The 16,966-nt window shown below is 43.5% G+C and overlaps 1 protein-coding gene across 3 annotated transcripts in view; it reads left to right on the forward strand.

The window, feature by feature from the left end:
• The window catches only part of c6.2 (complement component 6, duplicate 2), a 28,235-nt gene extending 12,786 nt beyond the window's left edge, over positions 1-15,449 (forward strand). For all 3 annotated transcript variants that reach the window (XM_075455882.1, XM_075455880.1, XM_075455881.1), the window contains 15 exons: positions 964-1,108; positions 1,227-1,368; positions 2,493-2,631; positions 4,990-5,184; positions 6,052-6,295; positions 6,409-6,531; positions 6,615-6,781; positions 7,370-7,595; positions 9,655-9,823; positions 9,913-10,024; positions 10,703-10,835; positions 10,930-11,124; positions 14,500-14,587; positions 14,673-14,917; positions 15,136-15,449. In XM_075455882.1, the coding sequence (XP_075311997.1) occupies positions 964-1,108; positions 1,227-1,368; positions 2,493-2,631; positions 4,990-5,184; positions 6,052-6,295; positions 6,409-6,531; positions 6,615-6,781; positions 7,370-7,595; positions 9,655-9,823; positions 9,913-10,024; positions 10,703-10,835; positions 10,930-11,124; positions 14,500-14,587; positions 14,673-14,917; positions 15,136-15,320 (2,508 nt within the window). In that variant the 3' untranslated portion in view covers positions 15,321-15,449. The remainder of the gene's footprint in view (positions 1-963; positions 1,109-1,226; positions 1,369-2,492; positions 2,632-4,989; positions 5,185-6,051; positions 6,296-6,408; positions 6,532-6,614; positions 6,782-7,369; positions 7,596-9,654; positions 9,824-9,912; positions 10,025-10,702; positions 10,836-10,929; positions 11,125-14,499; positions 14,588-14,672; positions 14,918-15,135) is intronic.
• Positions 15,450-16,966: the final 1,517 nt, after the last annotated feature.

The following is a 16,966-nucleotide window of genomic DNA, read 5'->3' on the forward strand; positions in this document are numbered from 1 at the left end:
CGCTACCTGCACCTCGAAACTTCTGGTGTGCATTGGTTTCTTCCTCCTAAAAAAGCCAGGAAAGAACAGGAAACAAGGACATTTGTGTGATGAGGAGAAGCAATGATGAACTTAGCCTGCAAGTGAGCAACATCTCCTGTTATAAACCAGGACAACACATGGTTGCGTTGTTCCAGCCGCGTCCCGTCTCTCAACCTGCAAAAAATGCATCCTGGCAGAAATTCTAACTCAGATTAGCTCCTTCAGTTCAGAAAAGAGAGTAACGCCCGACCTGCAAGGCACAAACTAATTCACTGGGATGAAAGCTGTAAGACTTTTCATGTCTTTCCGGTAGGGCTGGGCGAGTTAACTCATTATTGTCGCGTTAACTTATTAAATTATTTGACGCCGATAAATATTTTATCGCGCATTAACGCAGGTTTTTAAAAAAATAATAATTTAATTAATTTATTATTATTATTTTTGAGGGCTTTTGTGCCTAATGGATAGGAAAGTTCAGAGAGACAGGAAGCAGGGGTCAGAGAGAGGGGGAACGACACGCAGCAGAGGGGGAACGACACGCAGTCCTGGTTCAAGTCCAACGCGGGACTTGAACCGGGGCCAGTTACAGCGAGGACTATGGCCTCTGTACATGGGGCGCCTGCTCAACCCACTACGCCACGGACCACCCCTGTTTTATTATTTATTTTATTTTGTAAAAATCTGTTGCTCATAGGCTTTTATTTTGTAAAAGTCTGTTTTAATTCATAAGTTCTTCCAGCCCTATTTTCCGGAGTTCATTTCATGTCACGCACATTGAGGGCGCTGCATGAGTAAATGCACATCTGAGTTTCTTTGATTCTAACCCCAGTTTTTCCAGGGTGTCCAGTTTCATTCGCCAGGTTCAGGTTAAAGAGTAGCAGGGGCGTGGCTAGATTCTAATGCCATTTAACTTAAGGACTCTCTCTTATCTTTTTGACATAGTTTCGTACCCGGTCCATTGAGAGACCCTCCCAGTTCGGTGGAGCAGCCTGCAGCGTGGAGCTGGCAGAGGAGCGGCCCTGTTATCCCGCCAAAGAGTGCAAGTTGCCAGCCATTGACTGCATGGAGAAATTCAAGTGTGGAAATGGTGAGTCCCGCTACTTTATGTTCCTATGTTCCTCCCTCCACCGAACGCAGACTTCGCCATGTGTTTTCATAATGCACAGACACCAACACACTTCTAAAAGAGGTTTCTCCTGCTGCAGGGCGCTGCATTAACGCCACACTGACATGCAACGAACAGAACGACTGTGGAGATAACTCCGATGAGAAGGACTGCAGGAGGACGACACCTGTATGCCCAGCTGACAAGGCAGTCGCCCCCGGGGCTGACCTGGTGGGAAATGGGTGAGCTAACGGTTAATACCCCCCCACTGAGTTCCCTTTCGCAATGTGCACGTATATCCAAGTATACGTTTAGAAAATGTTCACGCAACCCTCACTTTTCGCCTGGTTTGGAGGATGACGCCATCTAAAGTCAGACGTGAAGATGCAGACATCTTTTGTTTATTTACGTCATAAATTTTATCTGACCAAGAAGAAATGCCATTGAAATAAACTATCCCTTTTACGAGGGAGTGCTGGCAAAGACAGCAGCGCAGTTAACAGAAGAAAACCACACATACAGGCCACAACCAGGGTACATGTACAGTAATACCAGTAAATTCATGCAACGGTGACCAAGAGGACAACCTCATGTCTTCCCCACTGTATCAAGGATATCTTGTGACACCCTTAAAGTCTTGTACTTAAAGGGATAGTTCGCCTCTTTTGACTTGAAGCTGTATGACATCCCATACTAGCAACATCATTTATGAACATGTTCTTACCCCCTGCTGCGTCCTGTGAGCAGAGTTCCAGCCTCGTTTTGGCGTTGATGAAAGTAGTTCCGGCTAGTTGGCTGGAGTTTAAAAAATAAAGCGTCTTGCTTCTCAAAACAATATGCGTTCAAAAGAGTAATACATTTGCATCACAAAATCGTTCTCCAGGAAAAAGTCAGACCTCACAACGGCTTGGCCCTATTTTCTCTCCCTTCGTATCACTGCGTGCTGCCGACAGCCGCGCCTGTTTCACGGTGTTTGCTGCTCGGTCTTCACTTCGGTCTGCACTTCGGTCTACACAGCAGGCAGTGATACAAAGGGAGAGAAAATAGGGCCAAGCGATTGTGAGGTCTGACTTTTTCCTGGAAAACGACTTTGTGATGCAAATGTATTACTCTGTTGAACGTATATTGTTTTGAGAAGCAAGACACTTTATTTTTTTAAACCCCAGCCAACTAGCCGGACTACCTTCATCAACACCAAAACGAGGCTGGAACTCTGCTCACAGTACGCAGCAGAGGGTAAGAAGATGTTCATAAATGATGTTGCTGATATAGGATGTCATACAGCTTCATGTCAAAAGAGGCGAACTATCCCTTTAAGTTCAATAGAACCTAAACAGGATCTGACTCCACCTTGATGTGTTTGAAGGTTCGATGCTCTTGCAGAGGAGCCGAGGGGAGCAGTGCTCGACAACATGTTTATGGGAGGAACTTGCACCATCAGGAGGCCCCGAAACTTCAACACGTACTATCGCATTCCTCACAACATGGAGAGCTTTGAAATGAAGGTAGTCTTTGGTATCGTTGTCATGCTTTCATTGACGAGATGTTTTCACCGGCCGGAGAAACCATCAGCCGGTTATCACAGTCTTACATCCAATCTAACCAAATCGACCTTATATAGGAATGACCGAGGCATTACATTTCATTACATTACGGTCATTTTGCAGACGCTTTTAACCAAAGCGACTTACAATAAGTGCGTTCAACATCGGTAGGCAAAAGAACTTCAGGTCACAAGAAATCATAAGTATATTTCCTTCTAATACCAAACAGCTAAGAGCAAAACTAGTGCTAGAGTAAGTGCGATAACCAACCAGCCTCTCACCAACTGCACACCAGTCACAGCGGGGTGGGGATGCAAACCCTGGTTCGGGTAGGGGGTAATGAAAATATAGAGGGTGCCAGAGGTGGAGGAAACAATAAGTGCGTAAGGAACTAGGACGGCGCAGGTGCTGTCCTAAGAGGGCGGATCAGGGTAGTTTTTCTTGAAGAGGTGGGTTTTCAGCCTACGGTGAGATGGCTGATGTATCATGAATACATTTAACATTTCCTTTCTTCTGACTTTTATTTTTCTCATTTTTAGAACCAGAACAAATGAGGTCTGAAGGATTATAACAGTCAGAGAGTCAAGTCACAATTCATAATGCGTACAAAATAAGGAAGGCAGGAACGTTAAAAGAAATGATAAAAAGGCAGCTACAGTAACAGTCCCACTTTAACCCTACAACCCTGACCCCATTAAGCAGATCAAGTAAGTTATGTTGTTAAAACAAGCAGGAGTCTGCAAGCCTTGGGGATAATTCCACGGAATAAGGAAGTAAGTCGAGCCCCGAGTCTCAGAGATTGAACGGGCAAGTCCTTTTCAGAGTATGACCTGCCAAAACTCTCCAGCAAGAGTCCAGGGGTCCGTTTCACAAAGCAGGTTCAACAAACTCTGAGTCTGTTCCTGATCTCTGAGTTGATCTACTCTGAGATAGAAAACCCTGAGTTTTCGGTTCCAGAAACGCTGATTTGAGTGAGTTTAATCAACTCTGAGTAGGTTCACCTTGAGTTTTGCATGGGCGCCACAACTTCAAAAAGCCAGCATCAATGGACCCCCGATTCGACGAGTCACCATGGCAACGGGGAAGAGGAAGGGCTACGTTTTTCACCAACCTCGAATTGGAAATCTTAATGCGCTCATACGGCGAGTTTCAATACGTTTTTAGAAATAAGTGCAACACCGCTGCAGCAGCAAAAGTGTAAGTTTAAATGCAGACCTTTGCAATCACAATAATATTACAGGGAAACTGCTTGAATGGTAGCCCATTCATTTATTTCATTTAGGTGCAATCTCGCGGGAGAGAAGCGCACTTGGCAGCAGTTTAAGATGAAATATAAAAACATTGTTCAAACAGGTGAGACCTTGGCATGGAGGCTCATTCTGATCATGTTTTACACTGTAAAATAAATATTAAGTGGCTATTTGACTGTGCAGTTATTTTATTTCCAACATAATGCTGTTTTCACACACATAAACTATGTCTTCTCATCTATATCATGTTCTGTTAAATACTTAAGCCTATTTAAACTAAAAGAGACTTCTACTGAGCCAACAGAAAGAAGGCAGATGCCCGTAAAACGGGTGGTGGCCACCACCTCTAACGGGAGGCCAGTGGCTGAGACACGAGTGTCTTTATAAAACATAATAGGCCTATATATATCTTTTTTAAGCCTATTCATACAAATATTTATTTGTCTTTTATGTCTTTTTTTTCTTTTGTCCCAACACATTCTGATGGTGCCGCTCAAAAAGATAATTGTCTGTAAATGCAAAAACATCTATGCGCGGTCTGATAACCATCTCCGACGAATATTTATTTCTCTGCGCAGTAATGCTGCACCTTCATCCACGGGATCGTTGTCAAAAGGACATGTTCGTGAAAAAAGTCGCCTCCTACTGTGCCTAATGGACTTCTAGAAGTAGAAGAACTCGCTCTGCTGACTGACTGAATGAGGAAATCAAATGGCGTGTGTGGCTGAAAGAGGGCGGAGACAGAAAGAAACTCGAGGTTTCTTGAGGAAAACCTGGTCCCGACCAGGTTAGGTTCAGAGAGTCTGTTACTACGGTAACTGACCGAGAGGTTGAGTTACCTCTCTTTGTGAAACGGAAAACTCAGGGTTTCCCTCATTTCAGGGTTAATCTACTCAGAGTTTTCACTAAACCTGCTTCGTGAAACGGACCTCTGGAATCCTCTTTAAGAGTTTGGACTGAGGCAAGAAAGTAGAACACAATCAAATCAAATTGTTTTGTAGGAGACTTCTCCAAAGGAAAACTGTTTGGTGTGGGCTGTAATTCTGCTGATGCGTTTGTTGTTGTTTAGGTTGGCGAGCTGGAGGATTTCAGCACCGAGCCCCAGACGCTGCACAGCGAGCCCGTCGATCTGAAGACCAGTTCATCGTCTACCAACTACGGTCCAAAACGAAACGACTTTCTCTTCATCCTCTTGTTCTTCCACAAATCATCTAGCTCAGGGATCACCTCTAACAAGGCTGCTTTCGAAGCCTCCAAGAAAAAGGTGGCCGATGCCGTCATCATTGATATATTTGCAGTGCCAAACATTTCAAATCAAAATCAAATCAAATTTATTTGCATAAAACATTTCATGTACAAAACAATTCAAAGTGCTTCACATAAAATAAAAGCATTGCAGCAGGGAGTGGAAGAAGCATTAAAAATACATAAAAGAATATGTATGAATATGTGAATTTAAAAACAAGCAACAGTCCAGATAAGTTCAAAGATAGCGTGCAGATTTCATGCATAGACACATGAGAACAGAAATGTTTTTAACCTGGATTTAAAAATGTCTCCATTTGGTGAAAGTTTAATCTCCACTGGCAGTTTGTTCCACTTGTTTGCAGCATAACAGCTAAATGCTGCTTCTCCATGTTTAGTCTGGACTCTGGACTGGACCAGCTGACCTGAGTCCTTGGATCTAAGAGCTCTGCTGGCTTTATATTCTCTGAACAGATCACAGATTGTAAACCATCAGCAGGCTTTTAAAATCTATTCTGTGACTGACTGGAAGCCAGTGTAAAGATTTTAAAGCTGCTGTGATGTGTTCAGATCTCTTAGTCCGGGTTAAAACTCCAGCAGCAGCGTTCTGGATGAGCTGCAGATGTTTAATGCTCTTTTTGGGAAGTCCAGTTAAAAGAGCGTTACAGTGATGGAGTCTGCTGGAGATGAATGCATGGAGGAGTTTCTCCTGGTCTGTTTTTGGGAGAGGAAACCTTTAATTCTGTTGATGAGGAGGATGATTTGAGGACGCCACAAAGATATATATACAAGCACAATCATGTACACATTTCTTTTCACATGCACAGATTCTACTCGTTGCACCTGCAGTTTGGAGTCTCTTTAATTCTTGTTCTTTGCTTTGAAGGACTCCAAATTTTTCCGAGTGCATCAGATTCTTCCCGTGTCCACGTTCAAAGTGAGGGACACGGACGACCTCGTGCTTTCACTGCCCTTCCTGGAGTTCCTCCACGCTCTTCCCCTTCAGTACAACTATGCGCTCTACAGGGAGATCTTCCAGCGCTTTGGGACGCACTACCAGAGCTTAGGGAGACTGGGAGGCCACTATGACCTGCTGTACCAGTACAGCAGAGAGGAGATGAAGAGTTCAGGTACGGCAGCTCAAAGCTTAAAGTTTGGTATAAAGATGGCAGAAAATATCTCTACCTGGAGTCCCTCAGCTCTTTTGTTTCTTGAATGCCGTGCACTCTCCCCCCTCTGACAGGCGAAACCGAAGAGCACGTCTCAGGCTGCCTGAACCGTGACACCACCTTTACCGTCATCCTTTACTCTCAACACAGCAGCGTATCCCGATGCACCAACAACAAGATGACTGAGAAATATGAAGGTGCCATCAAAAGTCGTCCAGAAATAATGCACATTTCGGTGTTACTGCCTCTTTTGTCTAGTTATTACGTTCCTTTTGTCCAGGGTCTTACATCCAGGCATCAGAGAAGTCCTTCTCCATGGTAAAAGGAGGTCGATCCAGAGAGGCAGCGGCTCTGGCCTGGGAGAGACAGGGCGCTGCTCCGGACAAACTATCCTTCAAGAACTGGGCCAAGTCTGTGATCGACAACCCCGCTGTGGTCGATTATCAGGTAAACTTTGGAGTTCCCTGCGAAAAGCATCCAAAAAAACTAGGGCTGGGCAAGTTAACTCGTTAATTATTTAACGAATATTCGAATTCGAATAACGAATATTTAATAAATATTTTATCGCACATTAACGCGTTTTGGGGGGGGCTTTTGCGCCTTTAATGGATAGAAAAGTTCAGAGAGACAGGAAGCAGGGGGCAGAGAGAGGGGGAACAACATGCAGCAATCTATAGCCTATAGACTGTAGCACAAAACACACAACTGATAGCAGCAAGTCATTCAAGGAAACAGACAGTGGAGCGAGGCTTCTACATAAAAACTACAGAAAGATGCTGATGTTAAAAGTGTGTTTGCACAACAAATGTTATGGCACTTTCATTCATATGGCAGCACATTTAAAATAAAACTAAATGCTAAAAGCTATACACTACTTTTGGATTCATTTTTGAATGTTGCGTACAAATGCGATTAATCGTGATTAATCAGGGAAATCATGTGATTAATTAGATTAAACATTTTAATGGTTGCCCAGCCCTAAAAAAAACATCTTGAAAGCTGCTGTTACACCTCCGTCCGTTTGTGTTTGTCCAGCTGCTTCCCATCATAGATCTGGTGCGAGGAATCCCCTGCGCCGTCACCAAGAGGAGGCACCTGAGGAGGGCCATGCTGCAGTACCTGGAAGAGTTCGACACCTGCAAATGTGCCCCGTGTCCCAACAACGCCAAACCAGTTCTCTCTGGCACAGAGTGCAAGTGTGTTTGCCAGACTGGCACCTTCGGTACCAACTGTGAGAAACGGGCTCCTGACTACACCTCAGGTACCTGCTGGTATAACTCGTGAGAACTGGGTGATCACAGGCGGTCCTGGCTAGATTTACGCCCTGGGTGAACTATCCCCCCCCAAAAAAAGACTTACCCCGGCACCAACACAGCAACATATTATATTATTTGGATTATTTTATAATCTTAAATACAAAAAGGTACAAGAACTGAGAAAAAACACGATAAATAAATTAAATACAGAATATAAATATCAATCACAAATCCTAAAATAACCTCAAAATCCTAAAAAATAACCGAAGAAAGCTAAAAAAAAATAGAATAAAGGCTACTCTATGGAGCATAAAAAAATATTCCTGCAGTTATGCTAACAACAGAGCTCAGACTGTAGCAGCTGTTTTCACCCTGTCTACAGCTGGCATTCACATTAATATTGTTGTGTTGCAAACACAAACCAGACCAGGTTGCCTTTGGGTGAAATTAGCTGCATGACATGATGCCTCAATTCTAATTCTAGTTCAGCAAAACTGTAAATCAAATACAGTCGTGGCTAATAGCATCATATTAGCAAGAGGCTAACAGATAGCCTATAGCCTACGTCACTGATAGAAATCTGCATCCCTTTATCTTTTGCCCGTTTCTCCTCTTCTTCTCTTTCTAAACTGGGCACCTGATGGCTTCTTTGGTCTTTCACCATGATGATGATCCATGATGACTCCACATTATTACCTTTGCTTTTCCCATTAACGCCGTCCGTTCACCCGTCAACCAACCGGAGTCACGTGACATAAACATATCTACGTAGATTACTGCCCTGGGCGGTTGCCCACATTGCCCATAGCAAAAACCGGCCCTGTGGGTGATAACCAGGAAAGGTAGTAGTCGTCAATCCACTGCTGGATTCTGTTTTATACTAAGAGGAAGCCACACGAGCTCGTCTCTGACAGAAAGGGAGTGGGGAGTCCATATGTGTCTACTCCTGAAAATATAAGAAGAGGAGTCTTAGGCAATAACAAACATGGACTCTTCAGCAACTAAAATCTTGTATCGAGCTTTTAGAGATTCCTCTAAAAAAAAAAAACAGCAACAGTTGGTATCCTTGGTTCCCTAGATGATTACAAATTGGCTTTGTTCAAAACCGCATACTACATACTTCCATAATGTATACTCATTAGACAGTATGCAGAGCATTTACCCACAATGCACTTCGCTCCTGCCCGAGCCGAAATCAGCCGGCCTGAAGCCGATTTCGCTTAAGCTCTAAATTCTGTAAACTTTAGCAACATTTGAAACATTTTCAGGTGAGGAAGTAGTCGTTTAGATCCCCAACGTGTGAAAACCCGACAAAATACCGGCTATTTACAATTTTGTTCCTACGAATTCGGCGCTACTAAAGCTAGCCACAGTGAGCTAACGCACTTCTGGTTATTTTCACAAAATAAAATACCCGTTGCCTTTTATCATAGGGAAAGCCATTACCATACAATTGGTGCTTTTGTTTTGAAAACAGGAAGTGAACCTACCCTCGTTGTAGCTAGCTTGAAACTGCCGTTTCGACAGGAAATGACGATCGGTGACGTCACGTTATGTTGCATCTTGGGTAGTTTGAGCATGAGTCGTAACCTCATGATGCATACCCAACATTTTGGAGAATCTAGTATGCATCCGGGAACTTCTCGCTTACTCAAACTGGCATACTAACTCAAAACGTTAGTACGAGTAGTAGGAGAAGTATCCGGTTTCGAACACAGCCCTTGTCTTTAAAAGGGTAGCTTATGTAGCACAATGGTGGCAACAGCTTACCTTCGTCCTTAGCCAGATAACACAGGACACATGCTAATGATGCTAATGATGCTTATGATGTTTTGTTTCTCAGAAACGGTGTGATTTCATTCATTTAAGTCCAGTGAAATGATGGAAGTGATACTCAGTCACTGTCCTGCCGCATTAGTACGACCCTCTGGATCCCACAGACTGTCTTCAGCTCTATTAGTGGTTCACTGTGAACTCTGCGGCCTGTATAAGCTCAGACTTTACCAGCTACTAACTCTGACCAGGTTCGGTAATGCTTATTCTGAAAATGTGTCATTTCCACAGAGGTGGTGGATGGTTACTGGAGCTGTTGGGGGTCATGGAGCAAGTGTGGAGCCTTTATGAGGAGACATCGGACGAGGCAGTGCGACAACCCTGCCCCCCTTAAAGGAGGCCAAACCTGCGATGGACCGGGCAAACAAGAGGAGCCGTGTCACGTCTCCCTTTTTGAAAAGTAGGATGAAAATAGACCATTCATGCGTGTTCATTTGGGGGAAACAAGTCGGTTTAACGTCCGGTTCCTTTGTCCTCTGTCCTCTGCAGACAAGAGTCCTGTGACAATGATGACGACTTCACTGTAGGCTGGAAGGATGAGCTGCCTCCTGGTGTGCAGGGCTGTCTGAGGCCAAAGAGGCCTTCCAACAGCTTCCTCAGGGTAAAATCGTACTGCAAACGACAAAAAAACTAATGTCTACTGTTGGTATTTTAATGAAATTTAATGCGGAAGCATATTACAGTCATGATAACAAATGTTAACTGTGCAAAAGGGCTTGAATACGGAAGCCCTAAATGGCCAAAGATACATACATTTTATTCCATCCGTTTTCTCATGATAACGAGACAATTTTCCTCCATTTTCTCATGATAACGAGATAATTTTCCTCCATTTTCTCAAGATAACAAGATAATTATGTCGTTATCTCGAGAAAACGATCATTGTTTTGTCATCCTTCATTTTTTCAATGAAAGGGGGGTAAAAATGTGTACACCTTTGCCAGAAATACATATGAACACATATAAACAGGGGCGGACCGGGGAGAAAAAGTGTCCTCAAAAACCATCGGTAAATTAACTCGTTATCTCGAGAAAACGATCATTGCTCTCGGTTTCCATACTTGAATGATTCATAGGTCAGAAAAAAATCCTCAAAAGATGCTCAGGAACTAGGGCATGGCTGAAAAAGAGTGAAAAAATAGTCAGTGTCCGAATGAAAATGTTAAAAGAACAAGCGTCAGAGACCACTTTGAAAGGTCACAGGAAAGACTGGTATTTAAAGTTAATAATGATTTCAAGGGTGCATATTTGGATCTTTTGCCCTTTTCCCCTCCACCAGAAAGCGAAGCCTTATTACAGCTTTGGTGAGGACGAGGAGTTCCAGTGCTTCACTGGCTTTGACCTCGAGGGTTTCCAGTTCATTAACTGTCTCCCTGACGGAACATGGAGTGAGCCGACAGGAGAATGCACCAGTAAGTCACCAGATGTGCAATCCTTAAACTTAGTCTGCAACTATGTGTTTTGATTATCTCGTTGATTTCTGACCTGGTCTCCTTTAACCTTCAGGGAAGTTTTGCGCTCCTCCAAAGATTCCTGATGACATGACGCTGTTCAACGCCAAAGACATTTACAAAGTGGGTGATGCTGTGGGTTTGAACTGCAAAGCACATGGCCTAATTCCAGCGCCGCCAGGCTTTTACACCTGCAACAAGCTTCTCGCCTGGGAGCCTCCATTACCCGCTGACCTGCGCTGCACTGATGGTACGGTAGCCCTGTGGAGAAAACGAGTTCTACAATTTTTCACTTTTTGAATTTGGCAATTACTTACATGTACGATGATCTCTTCAGAGAAAGTTAGAAGCGGCAGAATGTCGACTGTTTTCGGGTTATCCGACATGCTTCAATCTGGAGCTCAACCTCCTCCCCCGTGCGTGTATACCGCGACAAGGACATTAGCCCGATTGAATTCAGTTCAGTTGAAGTCGATATTACTTTATTAATCCCCAAAGGGAAATTGTGTTGCCGCAGTATTTATTATTCTCAAAGATGTGCTATTGTTATAGATAGATAAAGTAAAATAGAAATCAGCCGAAGGGAAGCGGAGCGGGAGGTGTGGTAGAAATCTTCACCATCGGTGGGTTTGGGGTGTTGTTTTTGTAGTTAGCTTAGCAACAACTTAGCCGTTGAGTTTAAATGCGGCGTCGGCAGGTATCACAGGTGAACTCTCCCAGCAGACAGCAGGGACGGGAACTCACAGCCAACAGGTCAACATCTGGGATGCAGATGCTCGTTTTCAGTGACGTGTCCAGGATTCCACCGTCTGTTGTTAGCAAGCACCTGTCACCCTCCTCCTCCTTCACTGTTACCGCTCTGTCTGCAGTCTCCGTCTGCCCTGTATCATCTTAATGCTGAGCTGTTAGAGCTGTTCCCGCAGCCATGCCTCGGTATTGCCTTCCCGATATTCCTGCTGTGTCCTCATTCCTGTTTATCTGCCAGTGATCTCACACTTCCCATGATGATCAAGGCAAGGCAAGTTTATTTGTACGGCACAATTCAACTACAAGGCAATTCAAAGTGCTTTACAGAGACATTAAAACAGTAGAAATAAAAGGCATGAAGGGATCATTTTGTTCCTGCGTTCTTGACAAATCTCCTGTTCAACTCATCTTTATTTGGGGTTTTATTCCAGGGATTATTTGGGCTAAATTAGCTGCTCCAACAGGTTAACAACTTTCCTGTTGTCATTGTTATACATCAAGACAGATGTAAAAATAATTAAAGCTGCAAGCAGCCTTGAGATGGACCGAGATGTGCGTACGTTGGTCATGCGCTGGACGCCGTAGTCACGCAGGTCTGCCCACACGCACGATACCCTCTGCATATATACGAGCACATAATAACCCCAATGTGGAGGGGTTGTTGAAAATTTCTAGGGGGCGCCACTGAGCCATTTTGCTCCGCCCACACACGATACCCTTTACATACATACAAGGTCGTCAGGATAGACATGTGTGCCAAGTTTCATGACTTTGTGATGATGATAAGGCTTTCAAATCACAAACGCCATCACATGATTTTTACCGCCTAGCCACACCCACACCATTCAGAGATTGGAAAAGTTTCCCTAATTTTTTCCCCCTCATGTCTTAAGAGCTACCTGGCCAAGTTTGGGGCTGTTACCATTTAATCTGTAGGAGGAGTTCGATCAAATGCAAGGTGTGGAAAAAAAAAGACGTTTACAACCCCCAGCAGGTGGCGCTATAGGTGAATGTCACTATAATAATATGTGCACGTTCAGGCTGGATCCAGCATTCACCGTATGGAGTTTGGGACAGATTGGATAATGTATGTGGGAGTTATAAGCGACTTCATATTTTGTGGTAAGTGATGGCGAGTCATCGAACTTTGAGGCATCGCCACGCCCACGCCCTTTGAGGTTTGAAAAAGTTTCTCCATGATTTTTTCCCCCCATGTCTTAAGAGTAACCTGGCCAAGTTTGAAGTCTGTAGCATTAAATCTGTAGGACGAGTTCGATCATATGCAAGGCGTTGAATCGGTCAAAAATGGCACCAAAACGCACCTTCCATCCAAAATGGCCGCCTTCCTGTGGACGTGGGACCATGGCGGCAAGAGACTTTTTTGTGCGTCTGGGCATGATGAATAAGTGTACCGAATTTTGGCGTCCCGCGCAAAACTAACCCAATTGTGGGGACCATTTTTAAGCATCGTGGGGGCGCTACAGAGTCAATGAGCGACTCCCAAAAAAATAAAGTTTAGATTTTTTCATGTCAAGTGAGTTTTCGAGTACCTTTTGCAAAGAATAAGAATAATTCCTACAGATACAATAGGGTCCTTCAGTTTCACTGCTCGGCCCCTAATTAACGGCAGAAGTCCTTCCAGCAGTGCAGAAAATAAGTCCCAGAAATCTGTGTTTTTACAGTGAGAAGCTCAGCAGAAAACCTCAGAAAGATGCAAAGGAAGACACAGTATGTCCAGATCTACTGCCTAAAGGCAGGCAGCTATCAAATGCATGAAAGACCTAATGGCCAAGTCTAATTCTAGCCGTAGCTTGACTAAAAACATGCGTGTAAACATACTGCTCTTTGAACTATTGGTTCATTTAAAAAGAAAGAAGAAAGAATTCAGACCCCCCTTCCACAGTTCAGAAGAACTCTCCATCTGACCCAACATTAGTGGAGAAAAACTGTGTTTCTGACTCAACCGCCAACTTTAAACAGGAAACACTTGCCAAGCGCAGAAGCTGATTGGTCTGCATTTATGGGTCACATTCATGTGGTGGAAAAACAAAGTTGTAATCTGACTCTCAGGAACAACAGCTCAATGGAAGTGACACCAATATCTTTCCCATCTTTACATTATTACTGATAAATGTTTGGTAATGAACTATTTAGTCTGATTTATTTAAACTGTTGACCAATCGTTTATCTATCAGTAATGTGGTCAACATGAATAAAGTATGAAATTATAGCACCTAAACTTTGTGCTGCTAGTGGAAAAAGTTAGACTGGAGCCCTTTGATGTTTAAACATTTTATGCCTCCAGTATTTCCATGTGGGGACCATAAGGTTTAAATTTGGGTTGCAGATAAGGGTCCCAAGTGGGTTTGTCCACAGTTTCCACGGTGGCCCCACCTGTGTTTGCCCAAATGGGTTTCAAAGTGCAACTTGAAGGGTTAGGGGTTAGGGTTACCCTAAGCCTTAAATTATTCCAAAGGCAATACAGATAAACACATCACACAAAGTAAAAGAATGTTGACAATCAAATTGGCTACATGCAAAGTCCAACTAAAGCCACACAGCAACTTGAAACCCATATGGGCAAACACAGGTGAGGCCACCATGGAAACTGGACAAACCCACTTGGGACCCTTATCTGCAACCCAAATTTAAACCTTATGGGCCCCACATGGACATGCTGGCTGGGCTGATTTGTCATTTTTCCCTCTTTGGCATCAAAAATGTCACCTATTATGGAGCGTTTTTCCTGGGTACCAGTATCGATCTGTTAAGAACAGCGATGCTCTGATTGGCTGGAGGGGAAGTCTTGGATCTTCGATCAGAGTAGCTAATCTTAAATGACTAATGTTGGGATTTCCTGTGTGTTTCCTGGGCGTAGAGGAACCATTTGTTCCCGGTGGTCAGTGTGGTCCAGGGCAGAAGCTCGAGGGCTCTCGCTGTGTTTGTATCGAACGGGAGAGCTGCCTGTAAGTTTTCAGGATTCATTTCAGCATCGTGTCACGGTCTAAAATCTGTCATTGGACTGACCTTTGAGTGTACACGTGTGCGCAGCTCAAAGCCAGAGACCATCTGCGTCCTGAACGTAGACCTTGGTGTCGCCGTGTCGATGTCCCTCTGCTCCTTCCAATCTGGTCGATGCCACGGCGATCCGCTCTTTTTCATCAGAGAGAGTAAGTGTGATCCTGCAGGTGAGGACAAGCTGGAGTGGGCCAAGTTCAGAGCCAAGATGTCCTCCAAGAGCTCCGTTCACGTGCCCTGTGGTCTTGACACGTGTTACGATTGGGAGACCTGCTCCGGTGAGTTTGTTCAACGAGAGATTTCCACTTTAGTTTGCTGTTTAGTTTAGTTTAGTTTGCTAGCTGTTTGCTAGTTTGCATTTGACTGTGGTTGTGTTAGGGTAGCTTAATACTGTGCAGTTAAACCTCCTGAAAATGACTTCGTGAGCAGAAATTAGGTTTGCACGCTGCGTTTGGTGTAAAGTGTTTAAGGCTAAAATGATTTAATGTGTTTTTAGAGTACAATGAGTGTAAGTGCCGAAGTCCTCGTGACTGCCCCAGATCTGACCAGGACAAGATGTACTGCGTGAAGTTGGTCGGCAGCGAGGTGACGCGCAGCCTTAGCCTCTGCTTATTGGCCAGCAGCAAATGTTCCGGCCATCAGTTTGAAATTGTCAACGAGGGACCCTGCCCGACCAGATGAGCAGTAAAAATGATCATATTGTTTGAAATGCTTACGATTCGCTGAGGCTACTTTCTGCATTGAAACCACAAATTTAAAGAAGTTTTAGAAGTTTGCAAAATGTGAAATAAACAATACATTAAAGCTGCAGTCTGCAACTCTTTTTCAAGCATAATGCCTGGAACTGTCCGGGGATTCTGAAAGTAGTACATTAAATACCCCAATACAAAAAAAAATGAAGGCGGGACAGGAAGTTGAATAACTTTTTATTTTTCGGTTAAAGAATAAGCATTTCTTGCATTTTGCGACTACGGAGGTCACTGTTTTCAACTTCAAGTGTTCTGATAGATCATGTAAACTCTTAAAATGCCAAAAATTAGGACTTTACGTATGACAACAACAAATCCTGACAGACTGCAGTTTTAAACTTTGATGTGTATAAGTATTCCCCCCGTAGTGGCTATTAGTCCTCAGTGTCAATAATCAAAAACTAAAAAATGTAAATGAGTCCATTGTTCATTGCCAAAAAAATTAAGGTTTATTGTTCTAACCAAGCAAACGAACAATGGGCCTTTGCCGCCTCTCTTGCCCTTGTAAAAAACCATCCCAGGTGCCTTACTCACCTGTGACTGCCTGCCCATAAGTAAACTCTCCCAGTGCGCCCCAGCTAACCAGTGCCTTCAAAATAAAAGCATAATTAAATACCCAAATTAACTCAAACAATACTAAATATCATAAACAACCAAAAAAGGTGTATTCCCCAAACTAAACCCCCAAAAGATAACAAAATAATAAGTGAGCCAAATATTACAAAATAAAAAAAATAGCTCCTACACCCCCCACCAAGTCAGCCGTGTCGCAGAGCCCCCTTTGACGGCTGCAAATATCCTGGAATGTGACTTTCTAAGCCTGAGCAGAACTACCGCGGCCCCTTAATACTGGATGGTTCTGCGGTACTCTTAGAGCTGCTGTCATGCTGAAAGGTAAACACAGAACCAGTCTGAATTATCTGGATTGAAACAGATTTTTCTTCAAGACTGTGTCTAATATTTAGTTCCATCAACCATTCCTTATATTTTGAACAATTTCCCCACAGCATGATGCTGCCACCATCTTATTTCGCCACATATATCCTTTGGTAAATGGATATAATGGAGCGCTTCTGAGGTTTTTCTCATATTAATTTCTAAGCCTAATCTCAATTTCTTCTAAATTTGTTCCCGACCTGTTTGGATGTTCGTGATGTTAGAGTTTCAAAACAAAAGGGGGAATACGTACGCACACCTTTCAGTGTTTTCACTTTACTTCACCAATTTAGGCCATGCTTTGTTAGACCTTTACATAACACCATCAAACATGTACATTTAAGATTACAAGTATTGGTGAAATAAAGACAGATAATGCCTTATTTAGAGGCTGTATTGTCTCTGCCCTGTTCTCTCCCGTTATATGGATATACGCCGATCTCCAGTGATCTAAATATCTTCCGAAGGACGCCGACTTTCACCAAACTGTTATCGGTGAGTAGATGAACGTATTTTATGCCAAAAATAAGGTCCAGGTTTAAAAAATCCCGAACTTCCCCTTTAATATCTGCATTCTGGTCGACGCCACACATCTTGACAGAAACGTCCTCAAATCTGTGACAAAATCAGGAGAGCCGAAAC

This window comes from Odontesthes bonariensis, chromosome 22 (assembly GCF_027942865.1).
Source record: "Odontesthes bonariensis isolate fOdoBon6 chromosome 22, fOdoBon6.hap1, whole genome shotgun sequence".
Taxonomy (NCBI): Eukaryota; Metazoa; Chordata; class Actinopteri; order Atheriniformes; family Atherinopsidae; genus Odontesthes; species Odontesthes bonariensis.